General features: G+C 38.5%; 1 protein-coding gene across 1 annotated transcript in view; it reads left to right on the top strand.

Moving 5' to 3' along the window:
• LOC140237309 (palmitoyltransferase ZDHHC21-like) overlaps positions 1 to 17,521 on the top strand; it is a 57,033-nt gene extending 39,512 nt beyond the window's left edge. The window contains exon 8 of the mRNA XM_072317246.1: positions 16,564 to 17,521. Coding sequence (XP_072173347.1) covers positions 16,564 to 16,693 — 130 coding nt within the window. The 3' untranslated portion in view covers positions 16,694 to 17,521. The remainder of the gene's footprint in view (positions 1 to 16,563) is intronic.
• The last annotated feature ends 2,013 nt before the right edge of the window (positions 17,522 to 19,534 follow it).

The raw sequence follows: 19,534 nt of genomic DNA on the forward strand, positions 1-19,534 counted from the left end.
AGTGACCAGAGCATCTCAGCCAATCAAAACCAAGGATTTTGCTGAAATTGGTCAGCGCCGACAGTTGTCGGCGCTGACAAGCATTGATGAAACACCCCCCTGAAGAGTGTTACCGTGAGAACGTTTATACAGAAGGGTTGTCGAAGAGATGTCGGGGTAATGTCGGGATAGTGTCGGGGTAATCACCCTTTCTACAATGTAGCTAGAGTAAAATACGGCAAAAGCTACCACGCCAACCTCCGAGCAGCATTTTGCGGGGACCATTTAAACAGGCAGTTTAAAAAGAGACTGCCCGGACGTTGTCATGGGAACTGTGGTTTGAGAGGTTCTGTTAAAACTGGCTTTAGTCGGAAGGAAAAACAAAAAACAAAACTTGTGTGTCTTTGACATACATGTACTATATTTCATAATGACTTACAAGGCTGCACATGCATTTCAGCCCTAATTCATGATGCTACATCGAGGAAATCACATATTTCCTGTCTTTTCTCTTCGTGTCTTTGTTTCGAAAATAGCCATGTGGTGAAGTAGCGCAGCCAACTGGAAAAGATTTTGATTACCTGCTTTCACAAACAAACAACGCAACCACAGAAATTAGGCAGAGGACAGAAAAGTGGTATGTTTAGCATCTGGGGTCAGGGTCAGATACAGTCCCAAACAGAAAACCCACTACAAAAAAAAAAAGAAAAAAAAAAATGACAACAGAGAAGCTTATGTGGGTGTACAGAATACTGTCAAAAAAAAGAAGGAGAAATGATATTCAACTTCAAGATTACACTTTCACTTGACAATTATCTTTCAAAAGACAATAGAGTGCTTTTTACACTTGAGTGTAAAAAGGTCAGTATTCTCTTTAGCCCAGGACAAGAGCTTAGTACGGTATTTATTGGCAAGTGTAAAAAGCTGAAAAAATTGGTACAGGATTAACGATGTCCTGGGTCAGAGAAAGTACGGGGTTAAGAAACACAAGTGTAAAAAGGGCTTAGGCTTTACAGGTGCAGTGCTTGGGGAAAAAAAAGTGGGCACAAGAAGACATTGATATTGCTAATCGAGCAACGTGAATGTTTGTCATAATTTGCGCGGAAGATTCTTGGGGCACTAATTGTTGTATCTAGGGGTGCGTTCGAGCGCTCTAAAGCGAACCAAAGCGAACTGAACCAAAGCGTACCGTACCGAACTGTGCCAGTTTTGGAGCATTCGAGCGCTCTGTGGAGAAAGCGTACCTCATGAGTTATTTCTAGAAAAGGTCACGCTTGTTTGTAGCAAGAATGTCATTCACCTGTCGCTTGAACTACGTACAGCTGTCCCGAACAAAGAGAATGATGTCTTTGCATTGTGACGTATGCGCATGATACGCGCATGCTTTACAACGAACTTTGGGTATAGTGGGGGCCTTGCATGTGTTATTTTTGATTTTCAGTTCAAGTTGATGTAAAAGTTTAATTTTTGGTACCATTGTAAAGGTAATTGTCTATAGATCAATTTTGGTTCGAGTGTCAAGCACACAAGTAAGAAATACTCAAAATGGCCGCCAAAATCCAAGATGGCCGCCAACTTCTAGACTTTTGTCAAAAAATTGGATAAAACTCTCCATTTGAAGTGATTTAAGTGCTGAACCTGATATTTTCAAGAGTAATGAGATTATTGGACACATTTAGAAATAAAAACAATTAATGCCCTTTGCTTAATTTGCATAAATTTACATAAATTCCATTTTTTAAGCTTTTTTCCTTAAAAAATACAATTATTTAGAGACAAAATGTATATAAAAAATGAAATAATCACAAGGAAATGATAATAAGGAAAGAATTACAGCGAAATCTTCCAGAAATGTCCTAAAATACATTTTCAGCACATCCAATGAATAGGGGGTCAATAGCTCCATGTTTTACTGAGGCATTATACTCCAAAGAAAGGTCTTGGAACTGCTAGCGCACCCATTTGAAGTGATTTAAGTACTGAACCTGATATTTTCAAGGGTAATGAGATTATTGGACACATTTAGAAATAAAAACAATTAATGCCTTTTGCTTAATTTGCATAAATTTACATAAATTCCATTTTTTTTTAGCTTTTTTCTTAAAAAATACAATTATTTAGAGACAAAATATATATAAAAAATGAAATAATCACTTTCAAAGCAATGTATCAATACATTGCTTTGAAAGTGACTGCTATACAGAATCAGAGCGTATGTGAGTTTTGTCCTGGCAGCTCATATTACAGGATATAATAGTTGTTGAATTCATGTTCATGGAATACAGCAGTGAACACAGAAATGTACACATGCAGGTTACATGATCAGGAGTTGATATTTTCACATGTTGTTAGATTTGCGAATAGTACCCAGATCGCAGAATTCCCACAAATAACCCAAGGAAAACAGGTACGGTATGAAGTCTCGTTAATAAAGATTGTCTTTGATGCGTTTGAGGTGACAAAAAATGATGTCAAGTATCAAAACTAAATGCAATCGTAAAATTTGCTTTGTGTTTGCTCTGTGTTGTGGGCTGCTCAGGTACAGCCCTGTCGCGATTTATACAGCGACTGGGCTGTGTATAGTTAGTGTACAGTGTATTTACATAATATGCACAGCCCTGTACAGTGTATTTACATAATATGTGTATGCACAGGCCTGTCACATCATTATCACAGCAAGTCATGACTGGTACTCTTTAATAGTGGTCTCAGTCTGGTGGCCCCTGGCTGGGCCCCCTGCCTTGGCCCCCTGCCTTGGGCCAGCACTTAGGCTCCTGGCCTCGGCCCGGCCTTGGGCCCCGTGAGCCCCTGGGCCACCGGGCCACCGGGCCCCCGGGCCTGGGCCCACTTGGGCTCTGGGCCCCTGGTTCTGGGCTAAGGCCCGTGGCCTTGGGTCCGGCCTTAGGCCCCGCCTTTGGCCCGGCTGTACTTTGTACATGGTCTATGTGAAATCAAGCTTGTCTGTAACTGTATAATTACAAATAATTACAAATAATCACAAATGATCAACAGGTCCATACTATGAATATATGAATATATGTGAATATATGAATATATATTATTATATATGATTATATAAATGTGATCAGGCGTTCTGTTACGGTGTCAGATCTGCAGTCATTCATATATAGCAAATTTTATGCATGTATAAATGGCATACATTCATGTGTACAGTATGCTACACTACCGCTATGAAGTAACTTAATGCTCTACCGGGAAAACCGTTCCTTACTGGTAAAATATTGTCTTACCGATCTGCTTTCATTCAAGCATTACCGTTTGAAAACCGTTGCAAAGCTGACATGACTACTGGGAAAATACTCACGTAAAGAGAGGGCTTACCGTTGGCACAACTTTTACCGTACCGTACCGTTGTTACCGTACCTTTACCGATTTTACTGCAGAGCGCGCGCACGCGCGCAAATCTGTACTTCCACCAAAGATAGTAGATAACAAGATACGAAGGCGCGCGATAAAAATGGACACATTATGGCTACCCTACATGACGATACAAAAGAGAGCTAAGTACAAACTCAGTACACCTAGGAACATCATTCATTTCCAAAGGTAGTGGTATCTTTATTATCTTAAAAAGATTTAAAAATTATAGTCTTAGCTTTTTTTCGATTAAGGGGATTATTTTGAAGAACGAGATTTTAGAGTAATAAGGATTATTTCGTGGAGGTAAAAATTTGGCAACAACATGATCTCACAATCAAAACGCTTGATAAACAACAACAACATGTTCAAAGACAGCGCGTCTCAGGCAAAAGACACACATCACCTGAGACGCGCTGTCCCTGAAGCCGCTGCTGCTGTTTATCAAGCGTCAAGGCAGCGCGTCTCAGGTGATGTTGGTACGCTTTTGGAGCACATCGGGAAGTGGTCCACTTTTGGCTTGGTACAGTACGGTACGGTACACTTTAGGAGCGTTCGAGTGCTCCTCTGGCACGGGTGCGGTACGGTACAGTTCGCTTTAGGAGAGCGCTCTAACACACCCTAGGGTGTATGTAATACAGTGGCTCTGTAGGAGATGGGCAGGTAATCTTTGCACTTCTGCAACAATATGATAATAGGATCATGCATGAGGATTTTATGGCCAAGATGTAAGACAAAAAGTTGTGTCAGGCTGGAGATGAGCAAGCTAAAATCTCAGGAAACAGAATTTCATCCCGTGCTGATTGGAGCTGTGGGGTACACGTGTCATGTCATTGTTTTCTGTTTATTTTTGTTTTTACTTTTTTACTTTCGATTCGATAATGACCAAAATTGCAAAAAGAGGCCCCAGTGTTAAAGAGCCAGTAGCGTGGGGGAAACATATGGGTGGTCCTACTGAATTCATACTCATTCGCTGCCCACCGGGTACATTCAAAGACCACAAATAGCCCCAGTCAGCCGCGCATCAGCTAATTTGTGTTCTTCAAAGTGTATGCTCATTGGTAGCGATCAACTGAAGTCGAGATTTTTCAGCTGTGTGTGTCCTTACAGAGAGATTAGTGAGAGCTACAACATTGTATACATAATTCTTGATTATAGCCGAACTGGGTCAGCCTTCCCTCTCCATGGTGTCCCCGGCTACCTGGTCTTTAACCCGTTGAAGACAAGTCCTGAGTATAATCGGGCAAACATCTACGGGAAATGGCGTGTTGTAGCAAAATCAAACCGTCCTCAACGGGTTAAAGGGATGGTATAATATTGACTGAGATGAGGATCGAACTTTTAACTTTTTGCCAGATACTAAGAAGCCACTTATGAATGAATGTTACGGAGCATACAATTCCAAGAGGAATTCAAAGTTTGTTTGATGAAAATTAGTTTTGAAATGGTTGTGATATCCACACACAAAGTAAAACAATGTGACCTTAAAAAGAGATGGGTCCCATGTTTGATTAGGATCCTTTTGTTTTGGATGTCTCAGCCATTTCAAAACCAATTTTCATCAAATAATCTTTGATTCCCTCTTTGAATTACATTCTCTTTCATATTTCATAAGAGGTTTTTCATCATCTCACAAAAAAAGGTTAAAAACCTGAAGCCTCATCTGGACCAAAACTGTAAAAGGCAGGCCTCTCTCCCACAGATGCAATTTGGATTATGGGAAGACTGAAATAAGGGGATGGAGATATGGATCGATGAAGGGGATAAAAGTTCATAGAGCACTTGAACTTTACTGTCAAGATAACTGAGCAGTAAATAATAAACAGTCAATAATGTGAGGAATTCCCCGTGGCCGCTCGTTGAGGAGCAGGGATGGAGGGGCGGGGTAGGAGGGAGGGGGGGAAAGTGGGATGGGAGGGGACATTTCACTGATGTCTATGTAATTGTCCGTGACAGGAGGCCCGGGTGATGGAAGGCTTGATATAGACTACCAATTCAGACCCTTTGTTAGAAGTGCATGCATGTGTGTCATTTGGTTCAAAGCAGCTTGTGGTGATAATCACCACTGCTTTTACTTCATTAAAGTGAAATAAGAAATCATATATTTGCATATTCATTGCGCAGTGATTTTTCTGTAAATTGGTACGGTTCAGTCAGGGCCCTGCTGAACGACTTCCCAACAAGAGGCAGTAAGTTGATGTGAGAGCCTGATTTAGTCTGAAGAAAGAGACCCTTGCATTCTCTCCCCATATGTTTCCAGTAGTTCATTCTTCTCTTCCTCACATGTAGGAGGAAAGGTGAACTTAAAGGACAAGTTCACCTTCACAAACATAAGGAGTGACAGAATGTAGCAATATTAGTAGAACACATCATTGAAAGTTTGAGGAAAATCGGACAATCCGTTCAAAAGTTATGAATTTTTGAAGTTTTTCTGCAGTCAGCGCTGGATGAGAAGACTACTGCAGTGTATGGTGTCACATGCGTACAACAATATAAGGAAAATATAAAGAGAATTTCACAAAATTGTATCTATTGAAAAAAGTACACATTCCCTTGACTCGTTACTGACAAATGTTATGGGTAATATTATTCCCCCTGCCTTTAGAAAGAGGCAAGTCAAGTGCTCTTTTATTATATGAAAAAAGTGGAAAAAAATGTCGAATTTTCTTCACATTTTCTTTATACTGTTGTACGCATATGACATCACAAGCTGTAGTAGTCTCCTCATCCAGCGGTTCCAACACAAAAATTTTAAAAGTTCATAACTTTTGCATCGATTGTTCAATTTTCCTCAAACTTTCACTGATGTGTTGTACTAATATTGCTGCATTCTCTCAATCCTTATGGTTATGAAGGTGAACTTGTCCTTTAATTTCAGCATGAATATAAAATCTACAGCTGTGTTCACATGGTGACCTAACCATCGATGGTAGCTACCACTGATGAGACAACTGTAGGTTGACTTGCTCCTTTAACCCATTGAGGATGAGTCCCGAGTATATTCGGGCAAGTGTCTATGGGAAATGCATGTTGTAGCAAAATCAGCCCATCCTCAATGGGTTAAGCTGTTAAAGACGGACTGATTTTGCTATAACATGCATTTCCCATTCACCCCAGCCCAAGAATACTCAGGACTAGTCTTTAATGGGTTAAGGGGAAGTCCATCCTGAAACTTAAAGGACAAGTTCACCTTCATTAACATAAGGATTGAGAGAATGTAGCAATATTAGTACAACACATCATTGAAAGTTTGAGGAAAATCGGACAATCCGTTCAAAAGTTATGAATTTTTGAAGTTTTTGTGCAGTCACCGCTGGATGAGAAGACTACTGCAGTGTATGATGTCACATGCGTACAACAATATATAGTAAAGGAAAATATAAAGAGAATTTCACAAAATTTCATCGTTTGAAAAAAGTACACATTCTCTTGACTCATTACTGACACTGAGAGTGACAAATTCTGATCGAAACTCAGAAAGTTAAGATTTTTTTTTTAAATTGTAATTAGTGAAGTGCAAATTGGCAACCCAATGATGTATCATCTGAGCCCACCTTCCATGTGCCATGTGTATGAAATTTCATAGAATTTCTCCTTTTCCAGTTATTGATGATGGAATATATTTTTTCCTTGCAGGGGTTGCGTAAAAAAAAAAAAATATTTACATTGTTTCTGTATTAAGGGTGCATGTACGATTGGACATTTACTTGATGGGAAAATTAAGATTTTCTATTTTACCGTACAGAGCACTTGAGGGTGACCGTGTATGTGAAAGCAAAGAATTGCCAATTTGTGTTTGATTGATTGCATCAGCAAAGAATCTTAACCTTCTGAGTTTTCGTCGGAAATTGCCCAAACTCTTGCTAACCTGTTCCTGCAATTTTACTGCTTCTACAGCGCACTCCTGTAAATAACGAACAAGGTTATGATAGAATTTCATCGCAATGAAGTAAAGATTCAGGTCCAAAAGTTATCATCTGCATAACTTTATACACTTTATTTGATCAGCTATAACGAAACTTTAATATAACAAAAGAAAACAGCTCGTCCCAAGGATCTTTGTTTTAACGGGAATCACCTGTTTTCATACAAGCTAATTTTCCAGGAGCTTTATCTCTTAAACCTTGACCATGATCATATGATGGTATTAAAGTTAAGTCTCACAGTTTTTATCAATGAATACCACCTGACAGTGAAATTTTGCAAATATATGTATTATGCCATATGCAATAATGCCTGTTTCATGCTTAGCAAGCATTGGTGCAAAATTTTGAAGTAAGTAGCTAAAAGTGCAGCTACTGCCCACGATGCTAACTAGCCTGATCATGGTGGACCGCAAACATGACAGGCCTACTGTAGGCCTACACTTTAGGTACCTACATGAGACTTTTTTATGAGGTAACAGTGGGTAAACAATTTAAGGTGTTAAGGGGTTCAGCTTATTTTATTATATGTTTATTTATTTAGTCTTATTTCAATAAGGTAGCCCAATCAGTAGGCAGGTACTGTTCTTCCTTGGGGCCCTGCACATACAATAGTAACAGATAACAAAACAATAACATTTACACAGAGTACAGCATACAGTACATGTATGTGGACAGGTACAGTTCTTCTACTAAACCTGAACTTGAACCATGGCTAAACTGTGATGACATGAATTATAAACTAGATTCATATAGACAACTAACTATGTTCACATGGCCTGCTGAATTCATTCACACAGGCCATTAACTACATTCATTAAACAGTCAACTTGAATTGAAGCCAGCTCAGTATGAACCTAACACATGTTTTGTTTAGTGAGTCCACGCTATAATAATAGTAAACCAGTCAAATGACATCAATGTTATGTATGTTGGCTTCCTACAACCCCTTGCCCTGCATATTATTTGGCACAAGTACCTCTTGATGTACAGTAGTAGATGCTTTTCCCCTCCCGGGGCTGGGCAGTTTGTGGAGAAACTATTTTAGGATATTTGTGATGAATGGATGTTGTTGTTTTTTTCTTCTTCTTCTTGCTGCTTCCACTTGAGGAAGGAAATGAAAGCTGGATAACGAGAAGAGTTTTGTGTCATCATTGTAGAATGACAAGTGACTGCAACAGCCAGTGGATGTTAGCAACTTTGTCTGAATACTCTCCATTTTAACAGTTCTCTCTCCATTTACGTAGTTATTGATTTATTTATTCGTCATCTTTTTTACATGGCCTTTGGCACCTTTCTCCTCAGTCACATCGTCATCAGCTCACTTTTTTTTTTTTGGGGGGGGGGGCGGTAGTCTAAATTTTTCTTCAGGTTTTTGCTGAAGCCTTTCTTTATAAATGAAAAAATGAGCAAGGAAAATGAGATTCCATCGGGATTCAAACTGGAGACCTCAGCATTGCTAGACTGGTGCTCTTGCCGACTGAACTACAGAAAGCCATAGTACACTGTTCATAACCCAGAAACCCCTATTAACCTGTTGAAGATGAGTCCTGAGTATACTCGGACAAATGTCCGTGGGAAATGTATGTTGTAGCAATATCAGCCCGTCCTCAGCGGTTTAATTCTCAATGCTCATGTGGTCTGAAGCTTACATAAACCTGACATAAACCCAAAGGATAGAAATCAACTTGGAAGGATAAATATGAAATATACTGTACAAGTAAGATGATAAAACAAATGAAAACTAGCAGCAGGGAGAAAAATATAAATAGACAGATGTTTCTATGACATGTCTGAAGCTGAGGCTAAATCCCTCAAAGCAATCCCTGCAGGAAATACACACCACTTCGTTGTGCACGAAGGAGCCCTATAGCTCCCCAGCGTATTACGCTTGGTTTAAATTTGCCTTGTTGAGGTGGGTTCTACAAGTTTCAGGTGTAATGTTCTCTGCTTTCTTTTCTTCTTTTTTTTTGTAAGCTTTATTATGTCTTACAGCTAAAGTAAGCAAACTCCTCAGTTTGAAACAATCTTGGACGCTGGAAATCTTTCAAAGACTAAAAAAAAAATGAAAAAAATTAGTCAATGTCAAATCTGCTATCTCTAGATGAATCAGACTTCATTAATTTGTCTTTTTTTTTAATTTAACTCTTCAGTGTTTTGTTTTAGAAAGGTAGGAATCGTTCTTGAAAATGCTCTTAAGAATTCATTGATATTTAGTTCTGAAGTCATTTCAGTTTTTAAATGGTGAACATAGGTTTGTACAAATGTATTATGTCTTTTATCACTGTTTTGATGTTGTAATGATTTTGATTAGCATAGATAATCATAGTTAAAGCTACTACTTAACTGATATTGCTGCTGTACCGTGTGATTTGCATTCTTGTGTGAAAATAGAGCATTTCATGATAGTCTGAAGCATAATGGAATGTTTCCTTTTACTTGACACAAGCATTTCCATGCCTGTGCTTGTAGTGTAGAATGGACCTTCCTTTCCCTTCCCTCCTCTTCCTTTTAACACTGAAGAGTTCAAGTACTTAAAAGCCATCTGAGTGATTTGACTTAGACTTCACTTACAAAACAGAGAAAATATTATGGAGGTAGTCAAATTTCATGACATCCTGCGCTCCAGACCTGATGTCGCAGCACTTGATCTTTGAGAGACCTTTATAGCCCAACCAGAGATTTTTTCTTTGAGTAAGAATGACAGTGTAACAGCAACACTCAATTGATTAAAGGCATAATTTACCATTTGCAGATGAAAGAAAAACCAAGTATTAGTGCTTTAAAATTAGTTCTAAAATGTGAGTTTGGGATAGAAACAACCACTGTTAAAATTGGAATCCATGCAATCAATATTAAGTATTGTTAGATAGACAAAATGTGAACAATAGTTATAATAAAAATGTTGCCCGACTATTTAAAAACCATCTACGGTTATTGTTTAATGAGAAAAATACTGATATCTCGTTATATTTTAGGCTTTACTGCAAAAATTTTATATGGTAGGATGTTTTTTGATACAGCAGACCTACACATATGCCTCAAATGTGATATCTTGAACATTTTCAAAATCACTGTTCCCAGAGGTAAACAGGACCGCTAAAACTTAAAGGACAAGTTCACCTTCATAAACATAAGGATTGAGAGAATGCAGCAATATTAGTAGGACACATCAGTGAAAGTTTGAGGAAAATTGGACAATCGATGCAAAAGTTATGAATTTTTAAAATTTTTGTGTTGGAACCGCTGGATGAGGAGACTACTAAGGCTCGTGATGTCATATGAGTACAACATTATAAAGAAAATGTAAAGAAAATTCACCATATTTTCACTTTTTTTTGCATAATAAAAGAGCACTGACTTGCCTCTTTCTAAAGGCAATGGGAATAATATTACCCATAATGTATGTCAGTAACGAGTTATGGGAATGTGTACTTTTTTCAAAAGATGAAATTTTGTAAAATTCTCTTTATATTTTCCTTATATTGTTGTACAAATGTGACATCATACACTACAGTAGTCTTCTCATCCAGCGGTGACAGCACAAAAACTTCAAAACTTTTGAACGGATTGTCCGATTTTCCTCAAACTTTCAATGATGTGTTCTACTAATATTGCTACATTCTATCAATCCTTATGTTTATGAAGGTGAACTTGTCCTTGAGGTATTCAGATATGCTCCAAACAACAACAATAACAGAAAAGGTTTGCCAATGCTTGAATGTCAGAATTTACAGGTCTACATCTTTAGCCTACTCATTGTGAGATTTTAAAGTCACCATAAACTTTGTAAAGCATTATCCAGGTTTCCAGTCGATTAATTGGTATACTCTGAACCACTCCAAGTCAGTTCTCTGATTAATTATGTCACCACTAGCATTAAACTCCCAAAATTCAGATGGCTCTTAGTTTCTTCTTCTTCTTCTTCTTCTCGTGATATTGCTGCTGCATTTCAAATGTTCATTAGACATGCTTTCTTAAAGTAAGAACATCAAAAATATCCTTTTACTCTGGATGACAAATTTTCCTGCATTTTTTTTTTTTTTTTTTTGAGACCAAAGTTGGACAGAATAGCCTGGTACTTACATGTACATCCATTGTAGGTCCACAGAGTTTTGTCATTGACGATCGTAAAAAGTAATGAATGAGTAAATAAGTAAACTTGCTAGAAGTGAATGATTCTGTTAGATGAACTGTGCAGTCCTCAAGGATTCATAGAATTACCAGATTATTTGATTTCCATTTGTTTTTGTTCTTCTTTGTTTAATCATCTATGTGACCCGGATTATGATTGAACCCTCATTAATTTGTGATCCCAAACAATTTATTTTAAGTTTCTTTCAAGTGCTGTCACATCAGTGAAACTGTGGTAGGTTTATTGAAAGTCAAAATGATCTTACTAGTGCCTGTACGTTCTCAAGACGATTGGTGTCCTGGAGAAAGTGTTGTTTTTTGGGGGTTTTTTGTGTGTGTTTTTGTTTGTTTATTAGATTTTTTTTTCTCTCCTGATGGAGCCAGTCATAGACTGCTGAGCGTGGAAGTTTTGAATCGTAAATAATCGTCAACAACGAATAGGATGATATGTATTTGAAGATTCTTGTCGTATTATTCAATATTGGCCCTTATCTGTGGATTTATCAATGTCACTGATTTCCTCTATTGAATTAGTCTAATAACCCATGTACTCTGCGTGATCTCTCGACTCTTGTATCTACACATCCATCTGGTAGACACCATATCCTCCAATTAAAAATCCACTGTAATGTTCCCGTTCTCCAAATCAAAAGACTAAAGGGCGTACATGCGTAGCCTGAGGCGGCGGGAGAAAAATTTGTTGAGGGTTTATTTCATTCATGAGCCGCGAACTTCAAAGCTTTTTTTTTTTAACCTTCTTTTTTCTGTTTATGCAGGGAAATCAGATAAAAGCCTTTCGTTGTAGCTTTGCGCGCCTTTCGGGCTGCCGCAATTTTGAGACCTGGAAATATTTTTAGCAATTTTAGGGGAAACAACCACACTTTTTCGGGATAATGCTGATCACTCTTGGTTTTGCTTTTGTCCGATGATACGCCTCCGCAAATATGGGGGAAAAAAAGAGGTCGCTTTGAATTAAATTTCCAGACTGTGTCTCAGATCCTTTCTCCTTTTGTCCCTTTTTTTTTTGGGGGGGGGGGGACAAAAGGGTCACCAAGCACTAGTTGAGATAATTTCAACCCTTTGTACATGAATTAAATTGCTGCTTTTGTTTGGTTTGGTTTTGTTTTTTCTCCCTCTACCCATCTCTCTCTCTCTCTCTCTCCCTCTCCCTCTCTCCTTTTCTTTGTTTCTCTTGTCCAGACATCCCTGTCCCAGCCCCCTCCCCCCCCCCCCATCAAGAGATTCTCAGAATAGGGGTCTCAAAATGGCAAGCATTAGTCCTTTGATTAAAGTTGTTCATTTCTTATGATCTCCGTTTAATCAAGTTTCACATAGAATTGAGTCAGAGCTGTCTTTTCTGTGTATCCCACCAAGCCAACTCACTTTGTGTGATTTTGCAAGACTTGTTCTCTTCATGTTAAAAGTTTCTTTAGTTATGATCTTTACTGTGTAATGCTCAAAATATAATGGGTCTGGGAAAAAAATTCAAAACTTTCTTTTTTATTCTTCAAACTGTGGCCTTCAGAAAAACAAACAGTGTGGTTAATCAGCCTTCTGTTACATATCAATCATAAAAATAAAGTTGAAATATGTCTGATAGAAAAACACAGTAGGTATTAGTCTGAACTACATATTTTTTATCCCGTTGAGGAGGGACTGATTTTACTACAACACGCATTTCCCATTGACACCTGCCCGAGTATACTTGAGACTCGTCCTCAACAGGTTAAACACCTCTCTTCCTGTACATATGTTTACATCTTCATTAACAAGCACTCATCACACACACAGTGATTAATGATTAAGGACTTTTTCCCTTGTAACACATTTTAAACAGCAACAACGACAATAAAACAAAAATCAAACAAAAAATTAACCTCTGACATGACATTCACCCATGGATAGATTGCATCATTTCTTTCTTTTTTCTTTTTTTTTGGGGGGGGGGGGGAGGGGGCAAAATTGAGCAGTCTTAAAGTTCAAATTGTGAAAGTTTGTCAAAGCCATATGCTCTGTCTTCACAGAAGTTTGTTATTTTACAATAGAATCACAATATAAAGGAATCAAAAAGAGAATTACATTTTTTTTAAGCATAATGAAAGAGAACCTGACTTATCTCCTTCAAAAGGTAGAGAAAATATTATCAAATAATGTCATATATGTATATTTATTTGATAAAAGGTCTAGGGAATATGTTCATTTCATACATGAAATTTTGGGACAAATATTCTCATTTCCTATTGCAGTACCACATTGACCCATTGAGGACGGGCTGATTTTGCTACAACACGCATTTCCCATAGACACTTGCCGAGTATACTTGGGACTCGTCCTCAATGAAACACTTTATTTTATCTTTCCCAACCACTGATGAAGTAAGATGGATTTGATAAAAAAAACAACAACTTACAAATTCGTCACTTTTGAACAGATTGTCCAAATTTCCACAAACGTCACTGATGAGTTCTACTAATTTTTCTGCTTTCTCTAAATCCACAGATATATGTGCTGTAAATTTCCCTCAAAGAAATGAAAGTACTTACAGTTATATCTTCTTCTTTTTTTTCAAAAAAAAAAAATCATTCTGCTATGTATTTACCAGAAGGTGTTACCCCTCAATCATTGCATGAGAGTTGGACTGATGTGTTCCTTTAAACTGCCTTAGGGGCTTTCCCTTTTGAGATAGTCTAGCTGGTGTTAACAGCATTTCTTGTTCCTCCTAATGTCATTTTCTGCTGTGAGTCTATACCCAAGCACATGGCCCAAGCTGCAGTGATCCACAAGGAACCAATGAAAGGGCGTGAAAGGTGGTGTGAAAGTGGAACGGGGTCAAATATCATTGAAAAAAAAAAAATGCTGTGGTCGGTCTGTGATGTGACTGGTAACTTTAAAACCACAGATGCTGTTAGATCCTTGCTAATGGCAGGGTGCTATAAAACCACATGACCACTTATTAAAATTATTTCCTATTTAGATTATTTCCTGAATATCCACTTACTATTATGTTCAGACATACATGGTCCGTTTAAAGATTAATACCAAGAAATCGGTGCATTGTGGAATACATAAATGCCTTTAATTTTTTTTTTTTTTTTACTTTTCTTGTGTACCTTGTTTGTCAAATCATATTGGACTCACCACCATGTGGGGAAAAATGATGACTGCAGTGAATACAATCGCAGATGTGTATGAGATCTGAATGGATGTAAGCACAATTTGGGGTCTGTGTCAGATGTATTGTACGTTTCAAGCTCAGTGAGTACAGGAAATATGTGACTGGCGACAACGGTTTCAGGCAAAAGTCGGGAATTTTGAAAATTCGTTTTTTCACTGAATCACATTGCCCATTTCCTAAGCTTTGCATTGATATAAAACACTTGTATTCTTCGGCACCATAAGTGGGCATAGAAAGAGAAATAAAATGCACTTTTTTAGTTGTTAGCCTGACAAAATTACGAGAAAACAGGCTTTGAAGATTCACCTCTTTCTCAAAGACAATGTCCGAGCGGCGATGCGAGGGGAGAATCACCCATCCGTACGATGGTGCCAATCGATGTTAAGCCCCGCCTCTAGCAACCACATCGCCTTCTGATTGGCTCACTGAGAGAGTCAAATTTCCCGGGCACCTTCCTCGGAGCTCAGCGTATGGAGCCGAAAAACAATGCGTTTCGCTCGGGTTTGTTTACCAGTACGTCTTTCAAGATGGCGAATACGATAATTGCTCGTATGACGTACATGTACATGACGTATATGGTTCACGCATTACGCAATGGCATCCACACGCCATGACTGTGTACACATGTAACAGGAGCGGTGGCGAATCCACACATTTACAAATCGTGTTTTCATTGTGGTTGATTTGTCTTTATAATTGGCGACCCTTTTGAAAGCAGAATCGCTTAAATTAAAACAAACAAACACGACTCGTTAGTTTGGCGCGATTTTGACGTGTAGTATTTGAATATAATTGGTCACATGTGACCGCTCCTTTCCTCTTATCTACCTTCCATTGAGTCAGTCTGCTGTCACAATCCTTACTACATGTTCAAGTAGACAAATTTGGGAATATTTAGTTTTCTTTTCACACGATTATGTCATGCTACACGATTTTTGTTTCACTTCCGTTGTCGAACATTGCGGTAGAATAGTTTGGACAAAAAGCCAAACGAAGAGCACGCACTACAGAGCGAGCGTATAAACCACTATAGCAAGAACAATGGAGCATGTAATCGTGCACGCGTGGACAAAGCATTCCCCACACGCTGCAACTGGTGTCTCCGAAAGCCGAATTATGTAAATGTATGCGACGCACCAGCCAATCGCATACGAGACCCTGCGCCGTAGCAACACTGGAGATATTGGCGCGGCGTTCGAAAGAAGCTCGAAACTGACGAGTGCGATCCAACATAGGGTGCTTAAGATTCCATTTTTGATAGGAAAAACTTAGTCTTATGCTATGAAATTTAGTGTAGATGTAGAAAACATATCAAAGATTCGATTTCTGCAAAAAACCTAAATCGACAAAAATAATGGTCAAAATCTTTGTACCCCGCCTAGCAGGGAATTTGCTCTTGCGACTTTTGCCTGAAACCGTTGTCGCGGGTCACATATGTAGTAGGGGTTGCCTGAAACTTTCTACCATTCATTTCAACGCACAATTACTCATATTGTTCATGTGTTAAGAAGAATTAAAATCAAATGCGTATGAGTGTTCATATGTATAAACACAGATATCCATTGTTTGTTGCAGAAATGCACCCAATCAAGTTGCACCACTGTGTAGAACAAAAGGTTTTGTTGTAACACTTTAACACTGTCACTTGCATGATATTTTGTTACTAAAGATGCTAAATGTGGTATAAATCATTCCACAGTTTATTCAAAAAAAGAACATTCACAAGGATTTTAAAAATATTCAACCATTGTTTCATCATTCCAATTCTTCTGCCCCATCTCTGTTTATTCCCTCTTAACTTTCAGTGATAATGAAATTGAATATCATTTTATTCGTTGTTATTATTATACATATCATGTACACTAGACAATCCCAGTAACCCCAGGGAGAGAAGGAAGGAGAAAAAAAAAATTGAAAAAAAAATGTTCATAATTAGATTAACCTTCTCCACTTTCCCATTCTTTGTTTCCACAGACCCAAAGTTACCAAAACAGTCATGGACAACTTCCACGATGTATTCGGCCGCGGTCGCATCATCTGCTGGCTCAACCCACTCCGAAAGAGGCGGGGCCGTAACATCATCGTCTACGCCGATGTTGCGTGAAGAAGGAGGAGGCGGAGCAAGAATGTGCTATTCCAGCAAAGAGAGAGAAAATGAAAGAGAGGGTGGAAAGAGGAAAGTGCTGAAAGACAGGACACTTCCTACACGGAAGATTCGTGAATGAATTTGCATTGGACATCCCAGTTGGTCGTGAATATTCATGCCATGGACTAGTCCACTTTGAGGAAGGGGTAGAACATCCTGAAAGAATAGAAGTGTTTGTTTGTTTCTTCTTTTTTCAGCAAAGAGTGTGGCTCTCATTTGGTAACTCTTATTTCTTTATGTTTCTCCACACTCTTCTTGCTATCTGCTTCAAATGTTGATTTCATTTAAGTAATGGTGTGGATTGCTGAGTATGAGGGAAGATTGGAAAGGGAGAGTATTAAAGAAAAAGAGAGAAAAGACGAGCATTTTCAAGTGCTGTAGGGATGTTGAGAGATGCCGAAGTTGTATCATGCTGCAGCTGACTATTTTGCATTCACTATAGCTCACAATGGCTGTCTTCATCATGCAAACTTGACTCCCAAAATACCAAACTTGTGTATGTTTTAGAAACAAAAAGACAAATTTATGATTTCTCATGAATTTGTATTAAAGAAGGCATTGACTTCCAAAGTTACAGGAAATTTGTGAGAGTATGGTGTGTGGCAGGAATCTTAAGCAGCATCTTAATGGAGGCATCTCTTGAGTGAAGTGGAGTAGTACTAATTTTTCAATAATTGCTGAATAAGTGATGAGATTTTCTCATGAACAGTTGCTGCAACATGATTATAATGATTGCTATTTTGAGGTGATTACCTTCAGAAGCCTGTCAGATGCTTTTTTTCATGAGGAGGGACAATTAAAAACAACTCTCAAGTTAAGATTTTAAGGACATTTGTAAGATGTTCACTTATTTCCAATTATCTGTTCATATTCCATCCATATTGTAGCTCCCTCATTTTTGTTGTTGTTGATGTTGCTTTTATTTTGTTTGTTTTGGGTGTTCTTTTTGTGAATCATCCATTTGGAGGAATAGAAGGTGAAGGTGACAAGAATTGAACTTTACTCCTGCGTCAAAGAAGACTGCAACAAAAGAAATGAAAAGTACTGTTTAAAGTAATTTTTTTTTTTAATTTTGTGGTCTTGATACTACACATGTTATGCTTCCTTTTCAAGAGACCTGCAAGCATTTGCAGCACCACAATTGTATTCAGATCCTAAGAGACAGTCGAAATTGTCTGTCTGCATCAAAGAGAAAAAGAAAAGAATTGTGTCTGGAGTTGCTTAGGGATTAGTATGTTGGAAAAGCTCCAAAAACATGTTTATTTGTTTTGATTATGAAGTGTGAGTGGGTTTGGGTTGATCAAGAGTATAAACAAACCTGCTGTGTAAGGTGGCCTGTATCTATTTCATGAGTTTTTCAACAATGGTGGTAAAGGGGGGGGGGGGGGGATAAAAGGGCAAAAACCAAACAAGACGCTTGAAAAACAGAAATTGTACACATGCTCAAATTTGTCATCAAAGCCCACATAGACAAATGCTAGAAAGTACAGTTGGCTTTCAAACTTACCAAACACAAATTAGAAAAACGGCAATTTCATGATGGTTAATTGTGATGTTCATATAGATTCATTATTTGCTCCACACATTTCATCTGTATTCAAGAACCATCTTCTCAGCAGACAACAACAACAAAATGAGAATAATCATTTGTCAGCCAATTATTATGAGTTGATGGATTTGCATGAAGCTCATTTTTTTTGTGTACAATGGCAATCTGAGGATGTAGGATGTTGTATCCATCGGCATCTTATACCCCTTTCAGTAACTCATGCTTTTTTAGCCAGCTCCTGGCCCGAGATAAATTAGCCCGCACCAAGCAGTAGAAATTGTGTTCAGTAACTATAGCAGAGCCACGCTACTTTTACAATGACCCATTCACGAACTCGGCTACGTAAGGGATAACTTCCATGATGGTAACTGAATTTGCGCTCCGACAGAGGCAAGGCCAGGTACAATTTGTAATTGTGACCTTTGACCGTGCAAGAAATTTTGGCCTGAGCCTAGGGCTGATATCGATCATATACTCTTCCATCGGCACCAGGCCCGAGCCTGACCCGCTGCTGATGCAAGCTTACAGCAGGGCCAAAATAGCCCGAGCCTGGTGCGGGCCACTTTGGACCGACCCATTCATAAACTAAAAATTTTACAACCTAGCTCCAGCCTGGCCCAAGCCAAGAGAGTTACTGGAAGGGGTACAATGTAGCCACTTACTTCCCATGTGTTCACTTTCTTCTAGCTGTAGAATTCTTCTAATATTCAGCAAGTTACCACACACCCACTCACCCACCCACTCACAACCTCTAGGACCATGATTTACAAATTACCTGCTAGATCACCCCAGGAAAGCACAACAATGATCGTTGGCAGTAGACTTTGTGAAGGAAGTCAAGCTTCAAGGTTTAGTTCGCTTGCAAAAACGTTCAGGGATAATTTTACCAAGCCCTCTGTTGATGATGGGTACTTGATGTAGGGCAGTTCCTGCACTTTCTGTCGATGAAAGAGAAGAGAGCGTGCAATATAACAAGAGAAGAAAAAAAAAAAGAAGAAAGAAAAATGAAAGGGAATTTCCCCCAACTTGCATTTTCCTGTGTTGTAGCAAATTATGAGTTCAGGAACTCCATATGTTATGCACATCATATGGTGAATGAATAACAAAAAATGATATAGTGTCATCGTTGTGACCTAGTTTCCATGAGATGTTTTTTACTATTAAACAGCTCTTACTATAGAGCGATTGATCGGAGGGTATAAGCTATTTTGGGAGAAGTGCAGGGTCAAACTCAATAAAACAGTTGGTAC

Source organism: Diadema setosum, chromosome 13 (assembly GCF_964275005.1).
Source record: "Diadema setosum chromosome 13, eeDiaSeto1, whole genome shotgun sequence".
In the NCBI taxonomy this organism is placed as follows: domain Eukaryota; kingdom Metazoa; phylum Echinodermata; class Echinoidea; order Diadematoida; family Diadematidae; genus Diadema; species Diadema setosum.